This window comes from Papilio xuthus, unplaced genomic scaffold, assembly GCF_000836235.2.
Source record: "Papilio xuthus unplaced genomic scaffold, Pxut_1.1 DF825783.1, whole genome shotgun sequence".
Lineage (NCBI taxonomy): Eukaryota > Metazoa > Arthropoda > Insecta > Lepidoptera > Papilionidae > Papilio > Papilio xuthus.
This window is the reverse complement of record NW_013532866.1, coordinates 3,833,598-3,855,219: the sequence shown is the minus strand read 5'-3', so window position 1 is coordinate 3,855,219 and position 21,622 is coordinate 3,833,598. Positions and strand designations below refer to the sequence as shown.

Below are 21,622 nucleotides of genomic sequence, written 5' to 3'. Positions count from 1 at the left end.
GGAAAGTGGAAGTGGACGTTCCGGATGAGAGGATGCATGGAAGGGAAAATATTTTCTTTCTGTGCATCCTCTCCTCCGTCGATTAAAGGTTGGCAACGCATATGCAATTGCGTATGTCTATGGGCAACGGTCACTTCGCTATTTCAGCGATTTCAGGTTGCCGCTCGCTCGTTTGCCACCTTGTGAAATAAAAAAAAAATATATATGCCCAACATATCTGATATCGGTCTATACATTTTGACATATCGCTAATCGAATACATTTTACTACGGGCTCAGTTGCAGATAAAATGTCACTGGAGTAGAAACCCACTTATGGCGACAGTCGTTTAGTGGAAAAGGGGTCTTACTGAGATGTGCATTAATGCGTGTAGTAGGTATGTCAGGTGTGGTACTGAAGGTGTGCCAGTGGATGTTCGTACAGAGGGTAGAGAGGCTGCGGCGGAAGCGCTGGAGGGTGCGGTGCATCACTGTCATCATCAGTCGACGAATCCAGCGGCTTGTCGCCAGCACCGCCACTGGAAAGTAACAAAAAAATATATTAATACTGGCTGTTGGTCGAGATTATCCGCGAGGAGTAAAAAAAAACTTAATTAGTAGCGTATATGTTCTTCCAGACTATGTTCTACATCTATGACAAATTTCTGTAAGATCTTTTGAGCTGAATATACCTTTTAACATCTATCCATTCATCCAAACATTCGCATTTATTAAAGTAAGAAATAAGAATGTCAATGGTGATTTTTAAAATTAAAAAATAATATTGTCTATGGTATGCGACTGACGTGCGACAATCACGTGACTTATCGATAGTTATTGTCCTTCCTCAAAAAAAGACGTCCAAACATCACAAGCTTACTACTATCTGTTATAAATATAAACTACAAAACCTATTTAATAAACTAGAATAAAAAACAAACACGATCTTAAGTCTAACAGTCGGCCATCTTGTATATCGAGTTTCAGGGGGAGCCTTCGTCACTGCGCGGTTGATTCGAACCGACGTATCGACTAGAAAACAGAACAACGGAGATATACGATATTTTGTATTGTCAAGATATTCCTAAATAACTTCAAATTTATCTCAACAATGGGTTTTCATTGCCGATACATGTATAAATTATCTGAAACAATACAGGCGATAAATATAAAAAATTAGATCGTGTTTCAATTATTTTAGCTTAAATATGTCAACCTACTATAGCACGCTTATAAAAAAATAACAAAATCGGAGCACGAGAGTAAAACATACAGACGAATTGATGACCTCCTTCTTTTTGAAGTCGGCTAAAAACTAGTTGTCGCCCGCGACTACATCCGCGTGGAAAAAAAACATTATAAAGTAGCTAATGTGTTCCAGACTATGTTCTACATGCAGCCGTTCTGCAGATACATCCTAACAAACATCCATCCGTTTAAAAACACACTATTTTATATATCCATCCATTTAAAAACACGTAGAGGTCCAAAATATCAACTGGTGATTACTTTTCTAAGAAATCATACTACTATTATAAATGCAAATGTTTACATGTATGTTTGTTTGAATGTATCTCAAGAACGGCTGAACGGATCTCGATATAATTTGGCATACATATAGAACATGTCTGGAAGAAAACATAGACTACTAATTATGTTTTTTTTTAATCGCGGGGGACAGCTGGTATAGAATAAGCTGTTCCTAGCCTAGTGCAATTGACCGCGTTCTATAGTGTCTTTTGTTTATAATACAAGGAACAAAGTAATAGACAATTTTTTACTTTTTTTTGATACAGCGGTCAACTTTAAGTGCTAAGTCAAGCGTTTCATTCTGCCTGATTAATTCTAAACAAGATTTTTGTGTTTCGGATTTCCTTTGTTAGGACGGACCTTTTGAAAGTGGTTGGTTTTATCTTACAACTAGCTGTCACCGGCGGCTCCGTCCGCGCGGTATTAAAAACTTAATAAGTAGCCTATGTGTTCATCCAGAGTATGTTTTATATGTATGCCATATTCCATCGAGATCCGTTCAGCCTTTCTGGAGATACATTAAAACATACCCCAACCATCTAAATATTAGCATTTATAATATTAGTAAGATTGCATTTATAAAATAATAGCGAAAGGTATTGGTTCTCCTCTGCACAAACATGAATATAAAAACATTCCTATCTCTATCATTTTACTAGAAAAAAATGAAATAGCAACATATTCCAATCACTAACCTCTTTACTTATAGACAGGTTATACGCAATTGTATTTTGTGCCTATTTGATTTTCGCCATTTTGATATTGACGTTAGCGGTTGACAACTGACAGAAAGAACGACGGGCGCTTAAGTCGGAACTGTAATTTCCGAGCAACAACCTATCCAAGAGAGCCATCGAAGTTACGATTTTGAAAATAAATATTATAATTAATAAAATCGATTTAATGAGATGGTCACCATAATATTTCAAATACAATATAAATATAATACAAAATATATTTACAATAAAATAATGCAGTGAAGCGTTTGCTTTCAGAACAGATGTGGCGGTGTCATGTTACGTCATGCTGTCTCTTTCACTCACCATCCGTTTCAAGGAACAATAAATACTAACAATGTTGAACAATTTTGAAACTTATTTCTATTGGAATACAGTTAATTTTATTTATACATATTTGCGATAACATAATTACCAACAAATGTGTTACGCAATTTTTAATCTTATCCCTTACAGATACGTTCCATTATCCTGTAATGTTGTAGAATTATTTTTAAATGGAAATAGCATAAATACGATAATTTTGTATAGCAATTTTGAACTCTATTGTTATTAACTTACAGTTTGGAATCGTATAAATTCAATAATTGTTCCAATTTTAAATTACGATCCCATAATGTTTATGCATTGAATCATTTGTTTGTATAATTTAATTGTTGAAATTTAAATTTTATTCCTATTAAATAAGAATGATTTTCGTAAATTATCAGACAACAATTTATACTAGTTCTTGGAAATTACTATAGAGTTGAATAAGCGTGTGTTCCCATTGCCCAAACATTCACAAACACATATTGGTAGCCTAAAAAGATATGTTTCTTTGAAAAACATTTTTGTACGTTTTAAATCAGTAGCGAAATAAAGTTTGCATAACTTAAAAATTGCTTAATCAACTTTGACATAAATACTTTATGCTGACGAAGTTTTTTAAAAGCAATAATAAGGTTTTAGGTAGAATAATAATAACATTGAGTGTATACGTCTCTCTCTTTTGCTCTTTGCTGTCGGTATATCTTCCATCTCTCTCATGTAACGAAACGTGATCACGCGTAAATTAAGACTCAACGTCGATTCGCAACAAATTATTTCTGTCTAAAGAAATTTCTTTGAAACAAAATATATTTTCTAAATAAGATTAATTATTTTTTAGAATAATAATAAAAACTCTAACAAAGTCTCCTATTTCAAACGCCATAAAGTCTAAAATACATCCTTACGTCTGTTTGATTTTATAGTATAAATAAAAAACAATTAAATATGTTCCTTAACACTTGACAATAAAGTTGTTAATTGTGTAACACACATTAACGTAACGTGAACGCACTCCGCCACGGATCGGGTTACTTACGAAGCCAGCCAAATGGGTAGGCAAACTGTAGGGTAACAATGATATAAGTATTTCCTATTCATTATTTAAACATGTTCCCAAATCTTTATAATTGTAAAAAATTATATATTTTCACTTTTAATGAAAAAAAAATGTAAGTTGTAAAAACTAATATTATATATGCGAATCGTTGGATGTATGATTGGATGGATGTTTGTTAGAAGATATCTCCAGAATGGCTGCATGGATCTGACTGATTTTTGACATAAACATAGAACACAGTCTGGAAGTACACATAAGTTACTTCTTGAGTTTTGTTTTTAAATCCACGCCGACAAAGGCGCTGTCGACACCTGGTGATTTAAATAAAATATATTTTAAGTAACAGTTGAATAAAAAAGAAAAATATGTTTTATGAAACGTATTTGGCTGAAAAGAACGCAATATTTGTCTATCCTTGTTATCCGCAAACAATGTCATAATATGGTGTCATTAGTGATTACTCTGTTTACATTACTTATGTCTGCGTGTCGCGTGTATGTGTGCGTGTTTATTTATAAACTGCACGTCGCTTGAAACTATAGCCGGCTGGCATTTTGTGTTCTGCTGACCCCAGCGGTCTGTACCAACATACACTAACGATAATGACAAATATTAAAACATGTCTCAAAACATGTTGTCAATACATTAGAAACCCAGATAGATCTTACTAATATTATATATAAAAAATTTTGAAAGGATTTCTGTTAGAAGGTATCTCCAGATCTGTATGATTCTCGCTGAAATTTGGCACAAATGTAGAACAAAGTTTGGAAGAACACATTTTTTTTTAATTTCCCGCGAATGGAGTCGTGGGCGACAGCTAGTCGAGGATAATTCACACAATAATTAAAAGAAAAAATATTTAAAACAAAAACTGTGAAGACTTTTCCAACGTTTCCTTATATCGTTCAAATTGATGAATTACCCAAGAAAGGCGATGTTAAGCACCCGAAATAGAGGTGCTTGTATGCGTAGATGTATGAATGTAGAAGCAAGAGAGGTGTGTCAGGAGTTCAGTGGTAACAGTGGTAGAGCGAGCTTTAACATCTTCGCACGAATCGGCCCGGCTCGTCCGGTGAAACACCGCGACCACACAGAAGACAGGCGTGAAGTGGAAGCAATTCCGCGTTTCGTCTGATAAGTGTGCGTCCCGGAGGCCTTATTTAGTCCTCTTTCCCTTCCCACCCTTTTAATTATAAGGAAAGGATGGGAAGTGGAATTGGACTTTCCAAATGAGAGGATGCATGGAAAGGGAATATATTTTCTTTCTGTCCATCCTCTCCTCCGTTGATTAAAGGTAGGCAACGCATATGCAATTGCGTATGTCTATGGGCAACGGTCACTTCGCTATTATCAGCGATTTCAGGTGGCCGCTCGCTCGTTTGCCACCTTCTGATATAAAGCCTACCCCGTCTAGGTTACGTGCGTCAGTTATGTTGTAGATTTTAAACTAAATAATCATTTGGCATACAGCTAACTAGTATAATTAGGCTATAGGATGTTTAACAATAACAATGTTTTCCGTTACCATTGTTCATCCTGATGTGTGAATCTTACTAATATTATAAATACGAATGTTTAGATGGATGTTTGTTTGAAAGTATCTCCAGAACGGCTGAACGGATCTCGATGAAATTTGGCATACATATAGAACATGTTTTGGAAGAACACATAGACTACTAATTATGTTTTTTTCTGTTCAGAGTCGCGGACGATCGCTAGTAATAACATAGTAACTCAAGATCATTGACCTCTATAAATGGAGTGGTTATACGACGAAGTATTTTGTGCCTTTTTGATTTTCGCCATTTTGACGCTGATTGTAGATATTTGTAGCGGTGGTGTTGATTCCAACTAATAATATAGACACAATTAATTGTCACGTAACATTAACAGACGCGTATAGATTGGAACAAAGTAAAAGCTGTCACTTCCAAGCAATTCCCTATCCATTTATTTCATATTTTTTCTCTATCCTTTTAGACTACAGAACCCTTCTGGGAAGTGAAGTATTTAACGGACATCTAGCTTCTAGCTTTGATTATTGTAGGTCCGAGAATATTTTGAAAACAATTACCTACTCCAAAACCTCAATAAAAATGTTTTATCTTCGTAACACGAAACATATTGTAGTTTTTTTAAACACACAGAACAAATAAGTATAAAGGGAAATAATTAAAAGAAGCCGTATTAATCGTTTATCAGGATAGATCTAAGGGTCTAATCCTATTTGTAGGACCCTCTTCCATTGTGCTCTGACGTGGAAGTTATTAAAAAAAAGGCATGTGCGTTCGAGTCTTAATGATTTTACATTATGCTCCATTGATTTATGGACTCCTGGTACTTTTCAAAATAAATGTGTATTCAAATATAAATTTTTGTATACGTTTCCATTGGCAAACATGTACAACAACAATATTTAGGTACGTATTTAATTACTAGCCGTCGCCCACGACTTCGTCTGCACGAAATTAAAAAAAAAACATAATTATTAGCTATGTGTTCTTCCACATGCTCTACATCTATGCCAAATTTCATAGAGATACGTACATCTAAACATTCGCATTTAAAATATTAGTAAGATTATATGTAAGTCTTGATTAAAAAAAAAAACTAATAATCAAGTTGAAAAAACAAAAAGTTCTTCGACCCGGTGAGAGTACTGTAGTCCTGGTGTTTTGACCGAGTAATCAACATTAAATAAATAATAAAAAATAACTTACCTATCTTTATGTTCTGCCTGTCTGTCCCTTTGTCGTCTATTTTTAAACCAATTTGACACCTGAAACAAATTAAATTAACAAATATAACTCTTTGCTTTTAAACATTATATCCATCTCTGTTTTTCTCAAAGGTAACAGAGATAGCAATTTTCGTAATACGATAAAATTAATAGTATTTAAGCCCATATACTAGTGCATAACAGTGGTTCATGTGACGTTCTTACGGTGATGGAAAACATCGTGATGCTGCACATATCTGAGAAGACCAAAGATATGTGTGAAGTCAACCCGCAGTGAGCCAGCATTGACTATGGCCTAATCAATAACTTAGGGTAGGCTCCGAGAACCTCAGTGGAGACGTATAGTGAACTGATGATGATCATTACACATTGGTAAAGTGAATCGTCTGTAGGTTTTATAACCGTGGGTTTCTGAAATCAATCGCCGTTTAAAACATATCATCTCTGCTTTATCATAGATAAAAGACAGAGATGAGAATATGTCATACAGTTTTGGTGTTCGATACCCATAGTTATTAAAGTAACAATTAAATTATTATTACCTGTACAGTAGTCAGTCCTGTGGTCTCTGCCAACTCTCTTTTCTCTTTAGGCGACGGATACGGATTGTGGAGATACCAATCTCGTAGAACTGATCGGGATTTTTCCTAAATAAATTCAATATAATATTACATTCAGATTCAAAGCGAGAATAAGTATTTATATTTGAATCATTGAATTACCTATTCTAATAATAAGTAATTCATTGTTTTTATTAAATTATATTAGCAAGCATAGAAATCTAACGGTAGCCAAGCCAGCGTCAGTTGTAGCATTTAAGGCGCCCTGGGCGAGATTTTTGCGGCGCCATTTTAATGTCGGTGGGAAATCTTCCATATATAGCGTATCTTATGGCGCCCTGCAGGCGCCCCCTTTATATTCGATTCTAACGCCTACGGCGCCCCCTTATGCCCGGCGCCCTGAACGGTCACCCCGCCTCATCATACCCTAATACCCCTACTAGTTACTGCACTATTGGTATGCAGCAATCAAGGGTCCTTACTCGCGAATGGAATAAAAAACCTTACGTTTTATCACAAAAATTGCGCTCACGCGATGAAACACCTCAACCAAAATTAATACAGCTATAAAATTTATTTAAACGAGTTACGTAACACACCTTAAAACAATAGGAAGTCTCCTCGCCGTCCCATATAGTGCGGGGCAGGGGGAACTTGCGTCGTACGCGGTACTTGCCTACCGCGCCCAGCGGCCGACCTCGCAAGCGTTCCGCCTCCATATAATGAGCTGAAAAAGCATAGATTTATTAAAGGCTGACATACACGGACTTGCAGCTGCAGTCGACTGCATAAAGCGGTCACAATTATATTCCACAAATTATCCAATTTCACCACTGATCTCTATAAATAGATAGGTGATTGCGTGACGGGTCTATCTATATTATTACTTCGAATCAACAACATAGCTACAAACCGCTACCATCAGCGCTTTGTGAAAATCAAATAGGCACAAAATACTCCATCGTATAACCAGTCCGTATATAAAGGTTTAGATAGATGGACGGATAGACGTTTGTTTGAAGATATCTCCAGAACGGCTGAACGGATCTCTATGAAATTTGGCTTACATATAGAACATAGTCTGGAAGAACACAGTGGGTACTAATAATGTTTTTTTTTAATTCCGCGCGGACGTAGTCGCGAGCGTCCGCTAGTATAACATATTGAGAATGTTACATACAATTTGTTAAATTACAGAATGTTGAAATTCACAATTAATCAATAACACACCTTTCAACCACAAATTCTGGAGCTTCGTGTGATTATGCGGACTGAATGTATGCGACTCTAACAATCTGTAGAGTTCTTTAAAATTGCCTCTATGAAAGGCTACCATTGCCTTTGCTTTGAGAACTGACTCATGGGCGTGCAGTCTCTCACACGCTGGCAGAGACCAGAGGAACCTGCCTAGGCGTTCGATGTTACCAGCTTGCTGAAGAACCTGGAGAAAGAAAGAATATTACTGTAAATTGTATACCTTTATCTTACTAATATTATGATGAGATGGATGGATGTTTTTATGTCTAGAATGGTTGCATAGAGCTTGCTGAAATGTAGCATAGACGAAGAACATAGTCTGAAACAACACATAGGCTACTATTTTTTTTTCTCAATCGACGCGGACAAAGTCGTGGACGACAGCTAGTCTATACATATTAATATTATTGGAGTATCTGTCAGTTATATCGAGAAAAAATATAGTTTAGAAGATGCATTTGCGTCGATGGCAACGAAAACACAATTTTTAAATTTTTTGTCTGTGCGCAAGTCCACGTTTGTTCCTTGTATTCTCCCGAACGTCTAGACCTATTATGACGGAACTGAGATGGTAAGGCTGATGCACGCAAGCTTATAGGCTATTTTTTTATTCCTGCGTTTACGAAGTCTGGGGCGATTAAGTCATTCTCTAAAATCTTATTCCCATAACTAACTTTTAGCCCAAGGGTGGTCGCACACACAAATAATATTTGCAAGGGCACGAACATATGCCTAAGACATCCGGTTTTTTTTTATTTAGCCTAAACAAATAATGCAGTCTGAACGGATCCACTAAACAAACTTCCCTACGTTTTTGTTTAAGATGTTTAATTTAATAAGTGTGTTACTGTAATGCGTGAACGTGTTAGATATTGTTTTTTTACGGTTTAAACAAAATAGTATAGTTATTTTAAAGCCAGTAAATCTGGCTAAAAAGACAAGGAAGAAAATATATTTACGAGGAAGAGGCAAGTCATCATTAGCTAAATGTCCCTTCGGATGGGCTCGGTGCCTACTCTATGTTAAGGGTGACTAGGCCATAGTCAATCCTGGCGTAGTGCGGGTTGGTTAGATACGAGTGAACGCGTCAAATATAAATCAATAAAAAAAATAATAGCCTACCTATCTAGGCAAAGCGTATCAGGTTCTCAAATCTGACTGACTATGAAACAGGAAAAGAATAAAAAAAATGACTCTACATGCTTGAAAATTTAATTAGCAGCCTATGTGTTCTTCCAGATGTTCTACATCTATGCCAAATTTTAGCGAGATCTATTTAACTATTCTGGAGATACTTTCAAACAAACAAACATCTATCCATCCAAACATTCGTATTTATAGTATTATTTAGACTTTCTATCAAGAGTGAGATGGCAATATGTTTTTGTTTCGTCAGTGAAAACACAGTTACAGTTATCTTGTTCATAGGAATTTCTAAGCGTGCGAATGTCCGTCAGCGGCTGCGAAACCGTTGATTCTGCGACATCCGATATGCACGACATATGATACCCTAGTACCTACGTCTTGTTACCTCTAGCTATGTGAATAGATGTTTTTTTTAACTAATACGGTTAGGTAATACGTCTAGGTCCTAGATATAGTCAAACAAGGCTATCTGCGGGTCTAGACAAAATGCATTCGCTCCGTAGCGATTCCATAACAGTGGTAGAGCCCGCTTTAACATCTTCGCACGAATTGGCCCGACTCGCCCGGTGAAATACCACGACCACACAGAAGACAGGCGTCAAGTGGAAGCAATTCCGCGTTTCGTCTGACGAGTGTGCGTCCCGGAGGCCTTATGTAGTCCTCTTTTCCTTCCCACCTTTTTTCTTATAAGGAAAGGATGGGAAGTAGAAGTGGACTTTTCGGATGAGAGGATGCATGAAAAAGGGAATATATTTTCTTTCTGTGTATCCTCTCCTCCGTGGATTAAAGGTAGGCAACGCATATGCAATTGCGTATGTCTATGGGCAACGGTCACTTCACTATTTCAGCGATTTCAGGTGACCGCTCGCTCGTTTGCCACCTTATCATATAAAAAAAAACCGAACTTCAAATGTGTCTCACGCACGAAAATCACGTGACTTATCAACAGTTAAAAATGGCTTTTTCTTACAAATTTTATAATGAAAAACATTTCTACGTAAGTGTACAATGAGTCATTTTAATTGTAAATAAACTAAACCAGGTCACCAAAATACAATCGTCATCAAAAGTCGAATAAACTTATATATTAATTATCACAACACTATATATAGTTGTCTCAATTTTTTCAAAGAGAATGTAAGGGATGGCAATAGGAATTAATACAAGAGTCAGTGCAACGGAATTCAACTGTTATATTTCATCAATATTTATGCAATTTATTACTGCTTTATTTTATTTGCTAACTAGCGGTCGCCCGCAACTTTGTCCGCGCTGAAATAAATAAAAAATAAGTAGCATATGTGTTCTTTCAGACTGTGTTCTATATGCCTTTCCTTCTAACAAACATAGTTCCATCTAAGCATTCGCACTTATAATATTAGTAAGCAAGATTGCAGACTTTGTCGGCGAGCGTCGGTGGCTCAGGGGTCAAGCGCTAAACTTGCAATCTGCAGGTTCTGGGTTCGAATCCCGCCTTGTACCAATGTGTTTTTCGAATTCCTATTTACATATGTACATTTATCTGACGTTCTTAAGATGAAGGAAAATATCGTGATGCAACCTGCACATGTCTGAGAAAAAATTCAAAGATATGTGTGAAGTCAACCAAATCCACACTTGGTCATCGTGGTTGACTGTGTAAGCCCTTCGGTGGGGAGGTACAGTGAGCTGATGATGATGATGTCATCCGGGGATAGCGTAGCTTTCCAACAGTGTAAGAATTTTTCAAATCGGTTCAATAGTTTCGGAGTTTATTCAATGCAAACAAACAAACAAACTACATAGAAAACTTATATTATATATCTACCAAGTAAATCTTACTAATATCATAAATGCGAATGTTTGTTAGATGTTTTAGACATTATTAATTACAATCCATTGTCGCGAATGACGTGCTTTCGTTGTAACGACTAGACTTTGTAAAGTCTAGTGTCAGAATGAATAGTGACAGGACATAAACGTCGACATTTTAGTAAGGCTAGTGTTGATTCAATACATGGTACAATATTCCTAACAGAAGATATCTCCAAAACGGCTGAACGGATCTCGATGAAATTTGGTATACATGAACATAGTCTGGAGGAACACATAGGCTACAAAGTTTTTTTAATCCTGCGCGGACAGTAGTAAATTATAAGACTATAATTGCATATTGAAGAATTACAATACACACCCTTAATATTATGCGAAAAGCATCCCTCTAATGGTTTGATAGTATCAGTTACACGTTATTTGTGCAGGGGAAGGGTGAGATAATGGACTTAGGGCTGCCATATGATTGTTACAACCCTCAGGGTTGTTAAAGTAATTATATGCAGATTTGTAATCGTATATTCACATATAATTGGTATCTGTTGTTTAATAACATTTATGTTTTAACTAGCTATCGCCCGTAACTCCGTCCGCACGGAATTTTAAACTTAGTAACCTATGTGTTCCAGTCTATGCGTTGAGCCGTTGTGGGGATACGTTCTTACAAACATCCATCCATCCAGTTACCATTTATAATATTAGAAGTAGAAAGCTAGATTAATATTTGCAGAATGCATTTTGAAGCATTTGGAATATATCTGGAAGAACACTAATGAAGTTATTTTTCCTAGTAGAGAATAATTCATGACTCAACTAAAATCAAATCAATACACTTTTTATTGAATCAGAATGTTGAATAAAATGATTTCTATTATATAGAAAGTGGAATTAATTCGTGAGGCAAATATCATTCGTTTACCGGATGACACCCACCGATGGAAACCGCCCCTAAACTCCGCCCCCACGTAACCTGATATCCGGTTAGCGAAGCCTCGTTGTCATAGTTACTGTTTGTATAACTTGATGAGTTTACGTGGCTTTTAGGGTACCGTACGCTTTATTTATATATATTTATAATTGTTAAGGAGCGTCGGTGGCTCAGGGGTCAAGCACTTGACTTGCAATCTGCAGGTCCAGGGTTCGAATCCCGCCATGTACCAATGTGTTTTTCGATTTACATATGTACATTTATCCGACGTTCTTACGGTGAAGGAAAACATCGTGATGCTGCACATATCTGAGAAGAAATTCAAAGATATGTGTGAAGTCAACACGCACTTGGCCAGTGTGGTTGACTATGGCCTAATCACCCTTAACTTAGGGTAGGCTCCGAGCCCCTCGGTGGGGACGTATAGTGAGCTGATGATAATTGTTAAGGAAATTGGATTGAAGGAAAACTGAAAAAAGTGGAGAATAAAAGTAATTCTTTCCGGAGATACCTTTTATCGTGTGTCTATTTAAGATAGATTAGTTTGACAATTCTCTAGAGATGGATTGATTAAAAACGGTTATGAAAATTTACGATTTTCGATGTCGATTGTTCTTATAGAACTTGCAATCGTAAATTTCCTTGATTATTATTTTTGATTTACAATATAAATTAAATTGTTTCTTTTTATAACTTTATTCATCAAAAGTATGTAGAAAATAAAATATTAAACCAAAAAATTGAGATGTTTATAACTTCTTATTCTGCTAGCTCTACAGCCCTTTGTGGGCCTTGGCTTGGTCCAGCAACTTTTTCCACCTCGGTCTATCTCTGGCCACGGACTTCCAGTTTGCTATGCCCACTTTTTTGCGTCCTTATTAACGCCGTCTATTCATCGGAGCTTTGGTCTCCCTCGACTTCGACGACCTTCGGGATTAATCGCCATAACTCTCTTAGGGACTCTGGCTTCATCCATCCGCTCCACGTGGCCGGGCAATCTAAGCCTGTTCCACGTGGCCGGCCCATCTAAGCCTGTTTATAACAGAAGGGGGCAAACGGGCAGCGGGAACACCGAGATATTCAACGAAGTGGACATCAGCAATACCAGAGGAACCGCAGCTGCGTTGCCGTTGAGATATTGAGAAACAAAACGGACTGTTTTTAATAAACATAAGTTATAGTCGTTTTATTAAATTAATATTATTACAAGACCGATCCTCGATAGTTCATAGTCGTCTGACAACCGTCCAATAAGTACAATATTAATCCTCATACAAAATAAAATCGATACTTTATGGGCGTCATCAATCAAACATCCAACGAAACTTTCGCTTTAAGGACATTAGTAGGATTAGTAAATATATTTTTAATTGCCTAAAAAAAAAAAAGAAGCACAGATTAATTAATATGTTTTTGTGCAAGTTGATCAATATTTAACTGAATATGGTAGCAAAATTTTACACGAATTATTAAATATGACTACGAATATTAATAAATCGATACTATTTTATCTATTAGTCGTTTATTTCGTCTACTTTAATGTCCTTCTTATTCCCATTTACATAAATTTAAATTATTTAACAATTTATAATATCGATACGATATTGATTATATCATATAAAGATGAAAATATCTCTGTCAGTTTGTATCGTTTTCAAACTATTTAACGATTTTATGATTTACTAAGAATTAAAAAATAACTTATTAAGTAATAAACAAGCCTATGTGTTATTCCAGGCTATGTTCTACATCTATGTCAAATTTCAGCGAGATATATTAAGCGGTTTCGGAGATACCATCAAACAAACATTCTGTTAACATTCGCATTTATAATATTGGTAAGAAGTAACTAGCCGTCACCCGTGACTTTCTCAAAGCAGAATTTAAAAAAAACATTACAACTCTACACATACGTTCCTTCCAGCCACCAACAGTTTTTGATTTTACCCGGAACAAAAGCGGATTCGCAGACAGACAGACAGACACATATTTTCGTTATGAGCATCGCTAATACTATAACATGTTCACTTTTATTATTTGTAGAGATGAAAAGAGTGATCTGTAACTGGGCATCCCATGGATTAATGGAATGTTTTGGCAATGGATATCCACTGTTAAAATTAATTGTAATAATGAAATACCATCATCATCTGCTCGGAGCCTACCCTAAGTTAAGTGTGACTAGGCCATAGTCAACCATACTGGCCAAGTGCGGGTTGACTTCACACATATCTTTGAATTACTTCTCAGATATGTGCAGGTTGCATCACGATGTTTTCCTTCACCGTAAGAACGTAACGTAAGAATAGCTACGAATAGTAATGAAAAATATTCGAATTAAAACCACTTTTTTGATCGATATTGAAGACGAAATCTATTGCCTTCACCCGAAATACTGGCAGATATTGATGTTGCTTTTTTAAATTTAACCAAAGATAACAAAATGATATTTATTATCTACTCGTTTGTAGACATCATCGCGGTAACAAACAAGTAAATCAAAATGTCTATGATTTGTTGTGTATAAATAATCATAATACGTTTATATCTTTATTATGTTATTAATATTTAAATATATGACATTTCAAATATAAACCAGTTTACTTTAAAAACATATTAATGTATAAATACGATTATTGATAGTTCTTAATATAATTTTTAACAGTAAAACATTCAATTGCACAATTCAATTCAAACAAACATTGCTCTGATACCCCAGTTGTTTACAAAACAATAGAAATGCTGCACAATCCAATATCGGTTTTAAAGATACCGCACCCGAGAGTTTACTGCGCATCCTTCTTTGTGGGAAATCATCCAAAGATAAGGCAAGCGCCCTTGGGGATCACCCCACCACGCCCTATACTAACACGGCTGCTAATTTTGAATGCAAAAATGTTTAAAAATAATGTTTTAATTCAATATGCTAATTGTATAATGGACGTCGGCAAGGGGACATCTCAAAAACATCAGATCATCAGCTCACTATACGCCCCCAACGAGGGGTTGGGAGGATAATCTTACTCACGGGTGACTAGGCCATAGTCAACCACGATGGCCAAGTGCGGGTTGACTTCACACATATCTTTGAATTTCTTCTTAGGTTGCATCACGTTGTTTTCCTTCACCGTAAGAAAGTTGGATAAATGTACATATGTCAATCAAAAATCGATAAACACATTGGTACATAGCGGGATTCGAACCCAGGACCTGCAGATTACAAGTCAAGTGCTTAAACCTCTGAGCCACCGACGCTCTCGGGTCAGCAAAAACTACGACTCATAAAAAATTGTACTAAATGTTGTTAAGCTTTTGGAATAATTAAATTTTTATCACAATTTTTCCTATCCTAGAGTTTTTCGACCTTGAGCGTGGTAATGAGTTAGGTTTTGAATTTTGACATATAAGGTTGTTGTGTGTCTAGTCATAAAAATAGGCACTCTGTCCGTTTTACATTGATTTTGAATATTAATTACGTTGTTTTTTATTGTAATAAAAATAAATATGAATATATAATTGATTTTATATAACTTGTTCTGCTAAAATATGATGTAGTATTGTGAAATAGGAAATTTGAACAGAAGTTTGTCTATTTTATATCATAAAATTGACTTTGGCAACGGATGCTTATGAAGTATGATAATTATTTTGTATGACAGTTAATGTCGTACTTATTTGACATGTGTTAGGGACGTTATGTGCACAACAAAGAACTATCGATAATAGGTTTTAAAAATATGTTTTAGTTAAAATATAATTGAAACCTAAGATTTAAAATAATGATCGACTACTTTTTGCAACGCTTAATTAGTAGTAAAACTATTTCCTCTTTTTTCATAACACTGGCCACTACTACCTTTTTTTAATTAGAAAAAAAAAGAGAGCACAAACCTCGCAGACGCACGCGACCTGCTCCTGTGTGAAGCCGAAGCTCGGCAGGGGGGCGTCCCGGGGGGGCGTCGCCTCCCGCTGCCCCCATTCGGGGCCCCCCAGCATGTCCAAGTGCTCGTCCCCGGCCACTTTGACGCCACTATTTAACACCAACCAAACTATTTGCGCACTTCACACACTGGCCACTTCTAACCTTGAAACAGATTTGACAGTTCGGATGCGCGCGATTTTTGACACAAGATAAATCCTGATATGTCCACTAATCTTAATTGATTTAATCTTTACTATTATTTTTAGTAAACAAAGGAATATATGTTCAAAGTTTTTTTTAAATCACTTTTATTTAACCGGCCAGTCCTGTCTGGTTTTAGACTCTATTTAATTTGATATGTTTTATTACGATTAAGAATAAATTAATTTCACTGTCTTTATATCTTTAGATGAACTTTACTCTTGATTTTCTCTTCTTTTTCATTTTAGTTGACGCGCACTTAGATGTTGTACCTAGAAAAAAAAGAAAAATAATCTTTCGTACTCTATATACGATGCAAAAAAAATCATTCAAGAAACTTAGTTAACAATAACTTAATAAACATCGACAGCTAGCTATCTATAAATCTAAGTTACTATACCTTACTAATATTATAAATGCGAAAGTTTAGATGGAAGGATGTATGTTACAAGGTATCTTCGGTTCGATTCGTTGTTTCCCTTCATTCATTATTCCAACACAAAGACTGCAGAAAGATAAATCAAATGTCAAATTAAATTTATCATCGCATCTGTCAAATAATTGCTATCTGTCATTCTTATACGACAATCTTAATTGAGATTGCGTTAGCAATCCATTATCCAATATTTATAACAAAAATACCATCACGTATTATAAAGTATTACCAAGATCAAGACAACAAAAGATTTACTATATATTTTAAATAAACAAACAACGAAAGTGCACCTTACTTTTTTTTGTTTACAAAAATTTCTCGAAACAGATCGACATCTTTGATATCACTATCTCTTTCGGACATAATTTAGTTGAACGTGTAGGAATGAGATGGAAAATCGTGAAGGGGCAAGATGTTAAATGCTTGGTGTTTTAAGTAATTTTTATCATCGACACGATCGCGGGGGAGGCCGCTGATGTATAGCTGACGGGTTAATAGTGATGTACAGGCAAATATCGATAAATTTCTCATTGTTAATTTCAATGCATTAAAATAATTGAACTGTCCTATATATTTCTTCTTAGTCGTCGCCATATTTACGTCGCCATTGAGAACTTTAAGCTTATTTTAAATTAGAGATGAATATTATATATAACAGCAATGTTGTACAGTAACAATCACCAAACTGCATTTAACGGGAATTCCAAAAGGTTCGCTATATTCTGTGTCGCCAACATCAATTTAAGCACTTTTTGAATGACCTAATTGGTTTAGGATGTTTCTAGAATGATACAGGAGAGGAGATACACTGTTCTTTTTCCCGTACGTAGTTCACAATGGTAAACTATGATGATACCGAAAAGTTGACATGTAACATACTATATTGCAATTAATCGAGGTCTCCTTATGTTCGCATTCATCCAAACAGTATAAAAAACAAGTAAATAGCTTATGTATTCATCCAGAATACGTTTCACAGCTGTGCCAATTTTCAACAATTCCCCTAAAAACGTTCTGATGCTACCTTCATACATCCATCCATGTATCCAAACTATCACGTTTATAATATTATCAAGATTAACTGAAAACGTATTGATAGTCTGACTAAACATTATAACGTGTAAGCCGGAACATCCAATTTCGCCCACGTTTACTCGGAATTAGTTCTAATTAAATTCTTGCTTAGAGTTGAAGGGCTTCTTAATGTAGCCCTTCAACACTCAATATTATCAGTATAATGCTAAACTAACAATTAAAAAACCTGTATAACATTCAAGCAATGTGTGTGCGCACTTAATAGTACAAATACAGTGTTTGTCTGTTTGTATGACTCGTTATATTTAAATCTATAGTAAAGTATCTTTAAATAATTTGTATTTTATATATAAAATTCTTGTGTCACAATGTTACCATACTCCTCCGAAACGGCATGACCAATTTTTATGAAATTTTATATGCACTCAGTAGGTCTGAGAATCGGTTACTATCAATTTTTCAGATTGTAATTATGTAAAGTGCCAAACTACGCAAAAATTTTCGAGCTACGATACTCTTAATAAAAGCGTTTTCGCAAAATTAACATCAATATTCAACGGTAAAATACACAAAAAAAACTAAAAATACATAATTTTAAAATCTATTCTCGAACGTTATTTTTTCCTTCCACTCTGGCGAGCCTCCAAATATCTATTATTTGTCAACTTGTGTTCTGTAAAAAGTTTGTCTATGGTATTTGTGTCATAACTATTTATTTTGATTCTTGTATTTCGAGTACTCAAAAAAAACAACCTACTTACATTTTAGTGTTCTCAGAATTTCATCCCACGATTATGTTCTAGATTATTTTATTAGTTACCATTTTAAATTCGTCGTTTATGTCGTTTCGTTTCCTCTAATAGGGATGATGTTTACTATTTTTTCATAAAAAGCTCTTATGATAAAACATGGAAATGAACAGATGGTTCGTTTGCCCTTAAAAATTCTAGCCTTAGTGTAGACAAATTGCTTAATTGAGTTAACAAGGTTAAATAATTAAAATTCCTTGCAAGACTTTCAAACTTATGTGCGCTTTACAAAATAATATCTATACTAATATTATAAAGCGGAAGAGTTTGTTTTATTTAAACGCGCAAATCTCAGGAACTACTGCTCCAATTTAAAAAAATCTTTTTTTGTTGGATAGGTTAGTTATAGACGAAGGCTTTAGGCTATATAACTTTACACCAATAGTTTTTTTTTTATTCCGCGCGGACAGAGTCGCCGGCGACAGCTAGTCATACTATAATATAATAAATGTAAATGGCTACTAATTACGTTCTTTTTTTAATACCGCGCGGATGGAGTCGCAGGCGACAACTAGTGTTTTATACTTTATTACAGAAACAGGTTTTATAAAGCAAAATGTAATAATTTTTTAAATTACATCGATAAAACGAGCACATCACTATCCACCCCACGTGGCGTTGCGATCCTTATCTAACAACACCAGCTGTAAAACACAAGATTTATCGACAGATTGCCGCGCGCGATAACGCACAAATCACCGCACTATTTGTAATAACATTTTATAGGACATTCTTGAAATAATACGCCATCTTAAATTTATTTTATTAATTTAATTAAAAATGTTTATGATTTTATAACTGCAATTATTTGTATTTTATTATTTCTGATATAATTTAAGGTTTTTATTGCTATATTTCTTTTATTTCTTACCCAATTTTACTAAAAATTTTTATTACTAAAAATCAATTCTTACATTATCGAATGTTTTGACGTTATACTTTTCTTGTTCCTATTATTTGAAAAAAGAATAATAACAAGACAAAATTTTCCAGCCTGTAACATTATAAATTTTTATTTTATAAAACATTCTAAATTTAAAAAAAAAATTAAAAAGTTACCAACGCCGTTTCAAATAGGCCTAAAACAAGCGACTCGATATTATCTGTAATACGTAAAACGATTCGTTTATGGTCACATGCCCGTTGTGAGCTTAATTAATGACCATATGGTCTCGTATTACAAGTGGAATTACGAGCCAAGAACATAACATAAACATGGTTACATTTCGGACATGTGTTTTAACTTATATCACTACAGTTTCGGTGATTTAATTTAAATTTATATGAGATTCGTTTACGTTTTTAGTAACGTTTCAATTTTTACTTACAAATGTAAAGTTGTCAGTGTTTTATCATCATATTTATTGAATAGTTTATTTACAACAGAGAAATTGGGTGGTCTGAACTACAAATGCAATAAAATCTTATATGAATTTTTTCAAACCAATATTATACCTCCGTGGAGAATAAAATGGACGCATTTTCCAATCTCTCTTTTCGCTTTTCACTACTTGACTGCCAGAATGCTTCTTTATATTATTGTATCCGTTTATTCAAATAGAATGAAAAGAGATAACATCATCATCCGCTCACTATACGTCCTCACCGAGGGGATCGAAGCCTACCCTAAGCTAGGGGTGACTAGGCCATAGTTAACCACGCTAACCAAGTGCGGGTTGGTTGACTTCACACATATCTTTGGATTTCTTATCAGATATGTGCAGCATCACGATGTTTTCCTTCGCCGTAGGAACGTCGGAAAAAAAACAGTACATTGGGGATTCGAACCCAGGACCTGCAGATTGTAAGTCAAGTGCTTTACTCCTGAGCCACCGACGGTCTATAAAAGAGTTCAATTCTACAATTTGAAGAATTTATTGTTATTTAATAAAACCTCTAAAAAACAAACGACATTTGTTATATTTATAAAAAAAAAACTTTTTCTAACGACATCTTCATTTTTGGTGACAAATAAAAATATGTTGAGGTTAACATATCTACTACGAAAAAGTAGTTAAACCGTCACCTATTTACCGTGTTTATGTTTCATTAGAACAAAAAATCTTAAAACATAATCGAAAAATCAGCTCTCACCCCAGGCCATCATCGGGAAGGGTACTTGTATTGTAGAAAAGAGACGAGACTTATCCACTGGGTGAAGCCAGGGTGGATAGTTAACATATGAAGAAATCTCCAAGCCTATCTTTCGGGAGGTCGTGGTTATTCCCTAGTTGAACCGTAACTTTCATACTTTGGTTATAGTCGTAACAAAGCTTCACCAGACAACACACATAAAAAAACGATTAGCTCTTGATATAAATTAATATTATTGAAATTATCAAAATATTTGAATAATTACAGATACTATAAAAGATAATAAGTAAAAAGTGTATTTTACAAAAATAATATGTTTCTATTATGAATTCCGCTTCCGGTTTGCTTTAAATTTTTCTTCCTCTATTCCTTTTTTTACGTTCGCCTTCACTACTATAAGGAAGTTATTTCAAATTGAAATTAATTAAATTTCACGTTCCGTCGGCAAATGTTTTGTTTGGAAATTAAGCCATACTCTATTACCGGTATTTAAGAAAATAATAAGGAAGAGACGTCTTGTCCCATACTCACATGCAACGCTCTAAATTAAGACACTCACATCGCACGAAGTTTAACAAGCTACTGCTAAAAATAACTACATCCAGTGACGAAAACCAACCTACATTTAAACCAAATAAATCGTCTTATAAATCACTTTATAAGGTCACACATTAGTACTCATAAACAAGCTTCACTTTAACGCACAATTAAATCCAAAAACGTTATACGAAAAGCCGCGTTGAAACAGAAAAACGTTGAATCCTTTTTAACGTCAAATACGTCCACACTGCCCGGACACTAAAATGGAACTGGTTTGACATTACTTCCGTTCTCGTCCCTGATTGGTCAGATGCACGCGGCACGTCGTATGAACCAATGAAGTTGTTTTTGGTAGTGCAAAGACAACGCCTTCCATTGGCTTTCATATCCGTTCGCCATTTTTCGACGTTGTTGAACAATTGTAATTATTAAAGTAGGCGGTTAACTATCGTCGGCTCGGAACCATTTGGGAAAATACGATATAAAAATATACATTACCGCCCCACACAGAACAGCTGACATAAT

General features: G+C 35.1%; 1 protein-coding gene across 3 annotated transcripts; it reads right to left on the bottom strand.

Moving 5' to 3' along the window:
- Nucleotides 1–152: 152 nt before the first annotated feature.
- LOC106125679 (homeobox protein SIX2) lies at nt 153–21,431 on the bottom strand. 3 transcript variants are annotated; one of them, XM_013322963.1, is made up of 7 exons: nt 21,089–21,431; nt 15,952–16,455; nt 8,148–8,358; nt 7,517–7,644; nt 6,900–7,004; nt 6,338–6,396; nt 153–517 (listed from the first exon to the last, which is right to left on the bottom strand). In XM_013322963.1, exons 2-7 carry the CDS (start codon nt 16,054–16,056, stop codon nt 382–384), a joined length of 744 nt encoding a protein of 247 aa, XP_013178417.1. In that variant the 5' UTR covers nt 16,057–16,455; nt 21,089–21,431; the 3' UTR covers nt 153–381. The 3 variants fall into 3 exon arrangements, with proteins under 3 accessions (XP_013178417.1, XP_013178419.1, XP_013178420.1); XM_013322965.1 differs by having other exon boundaries at nt 21,117–21,431; XM_013322966.1 differs by having other exon boundaries at nt 21,181–21,431.
- Nucleotides 21,432–21,622: the final 191 nt, after the last annotated feature.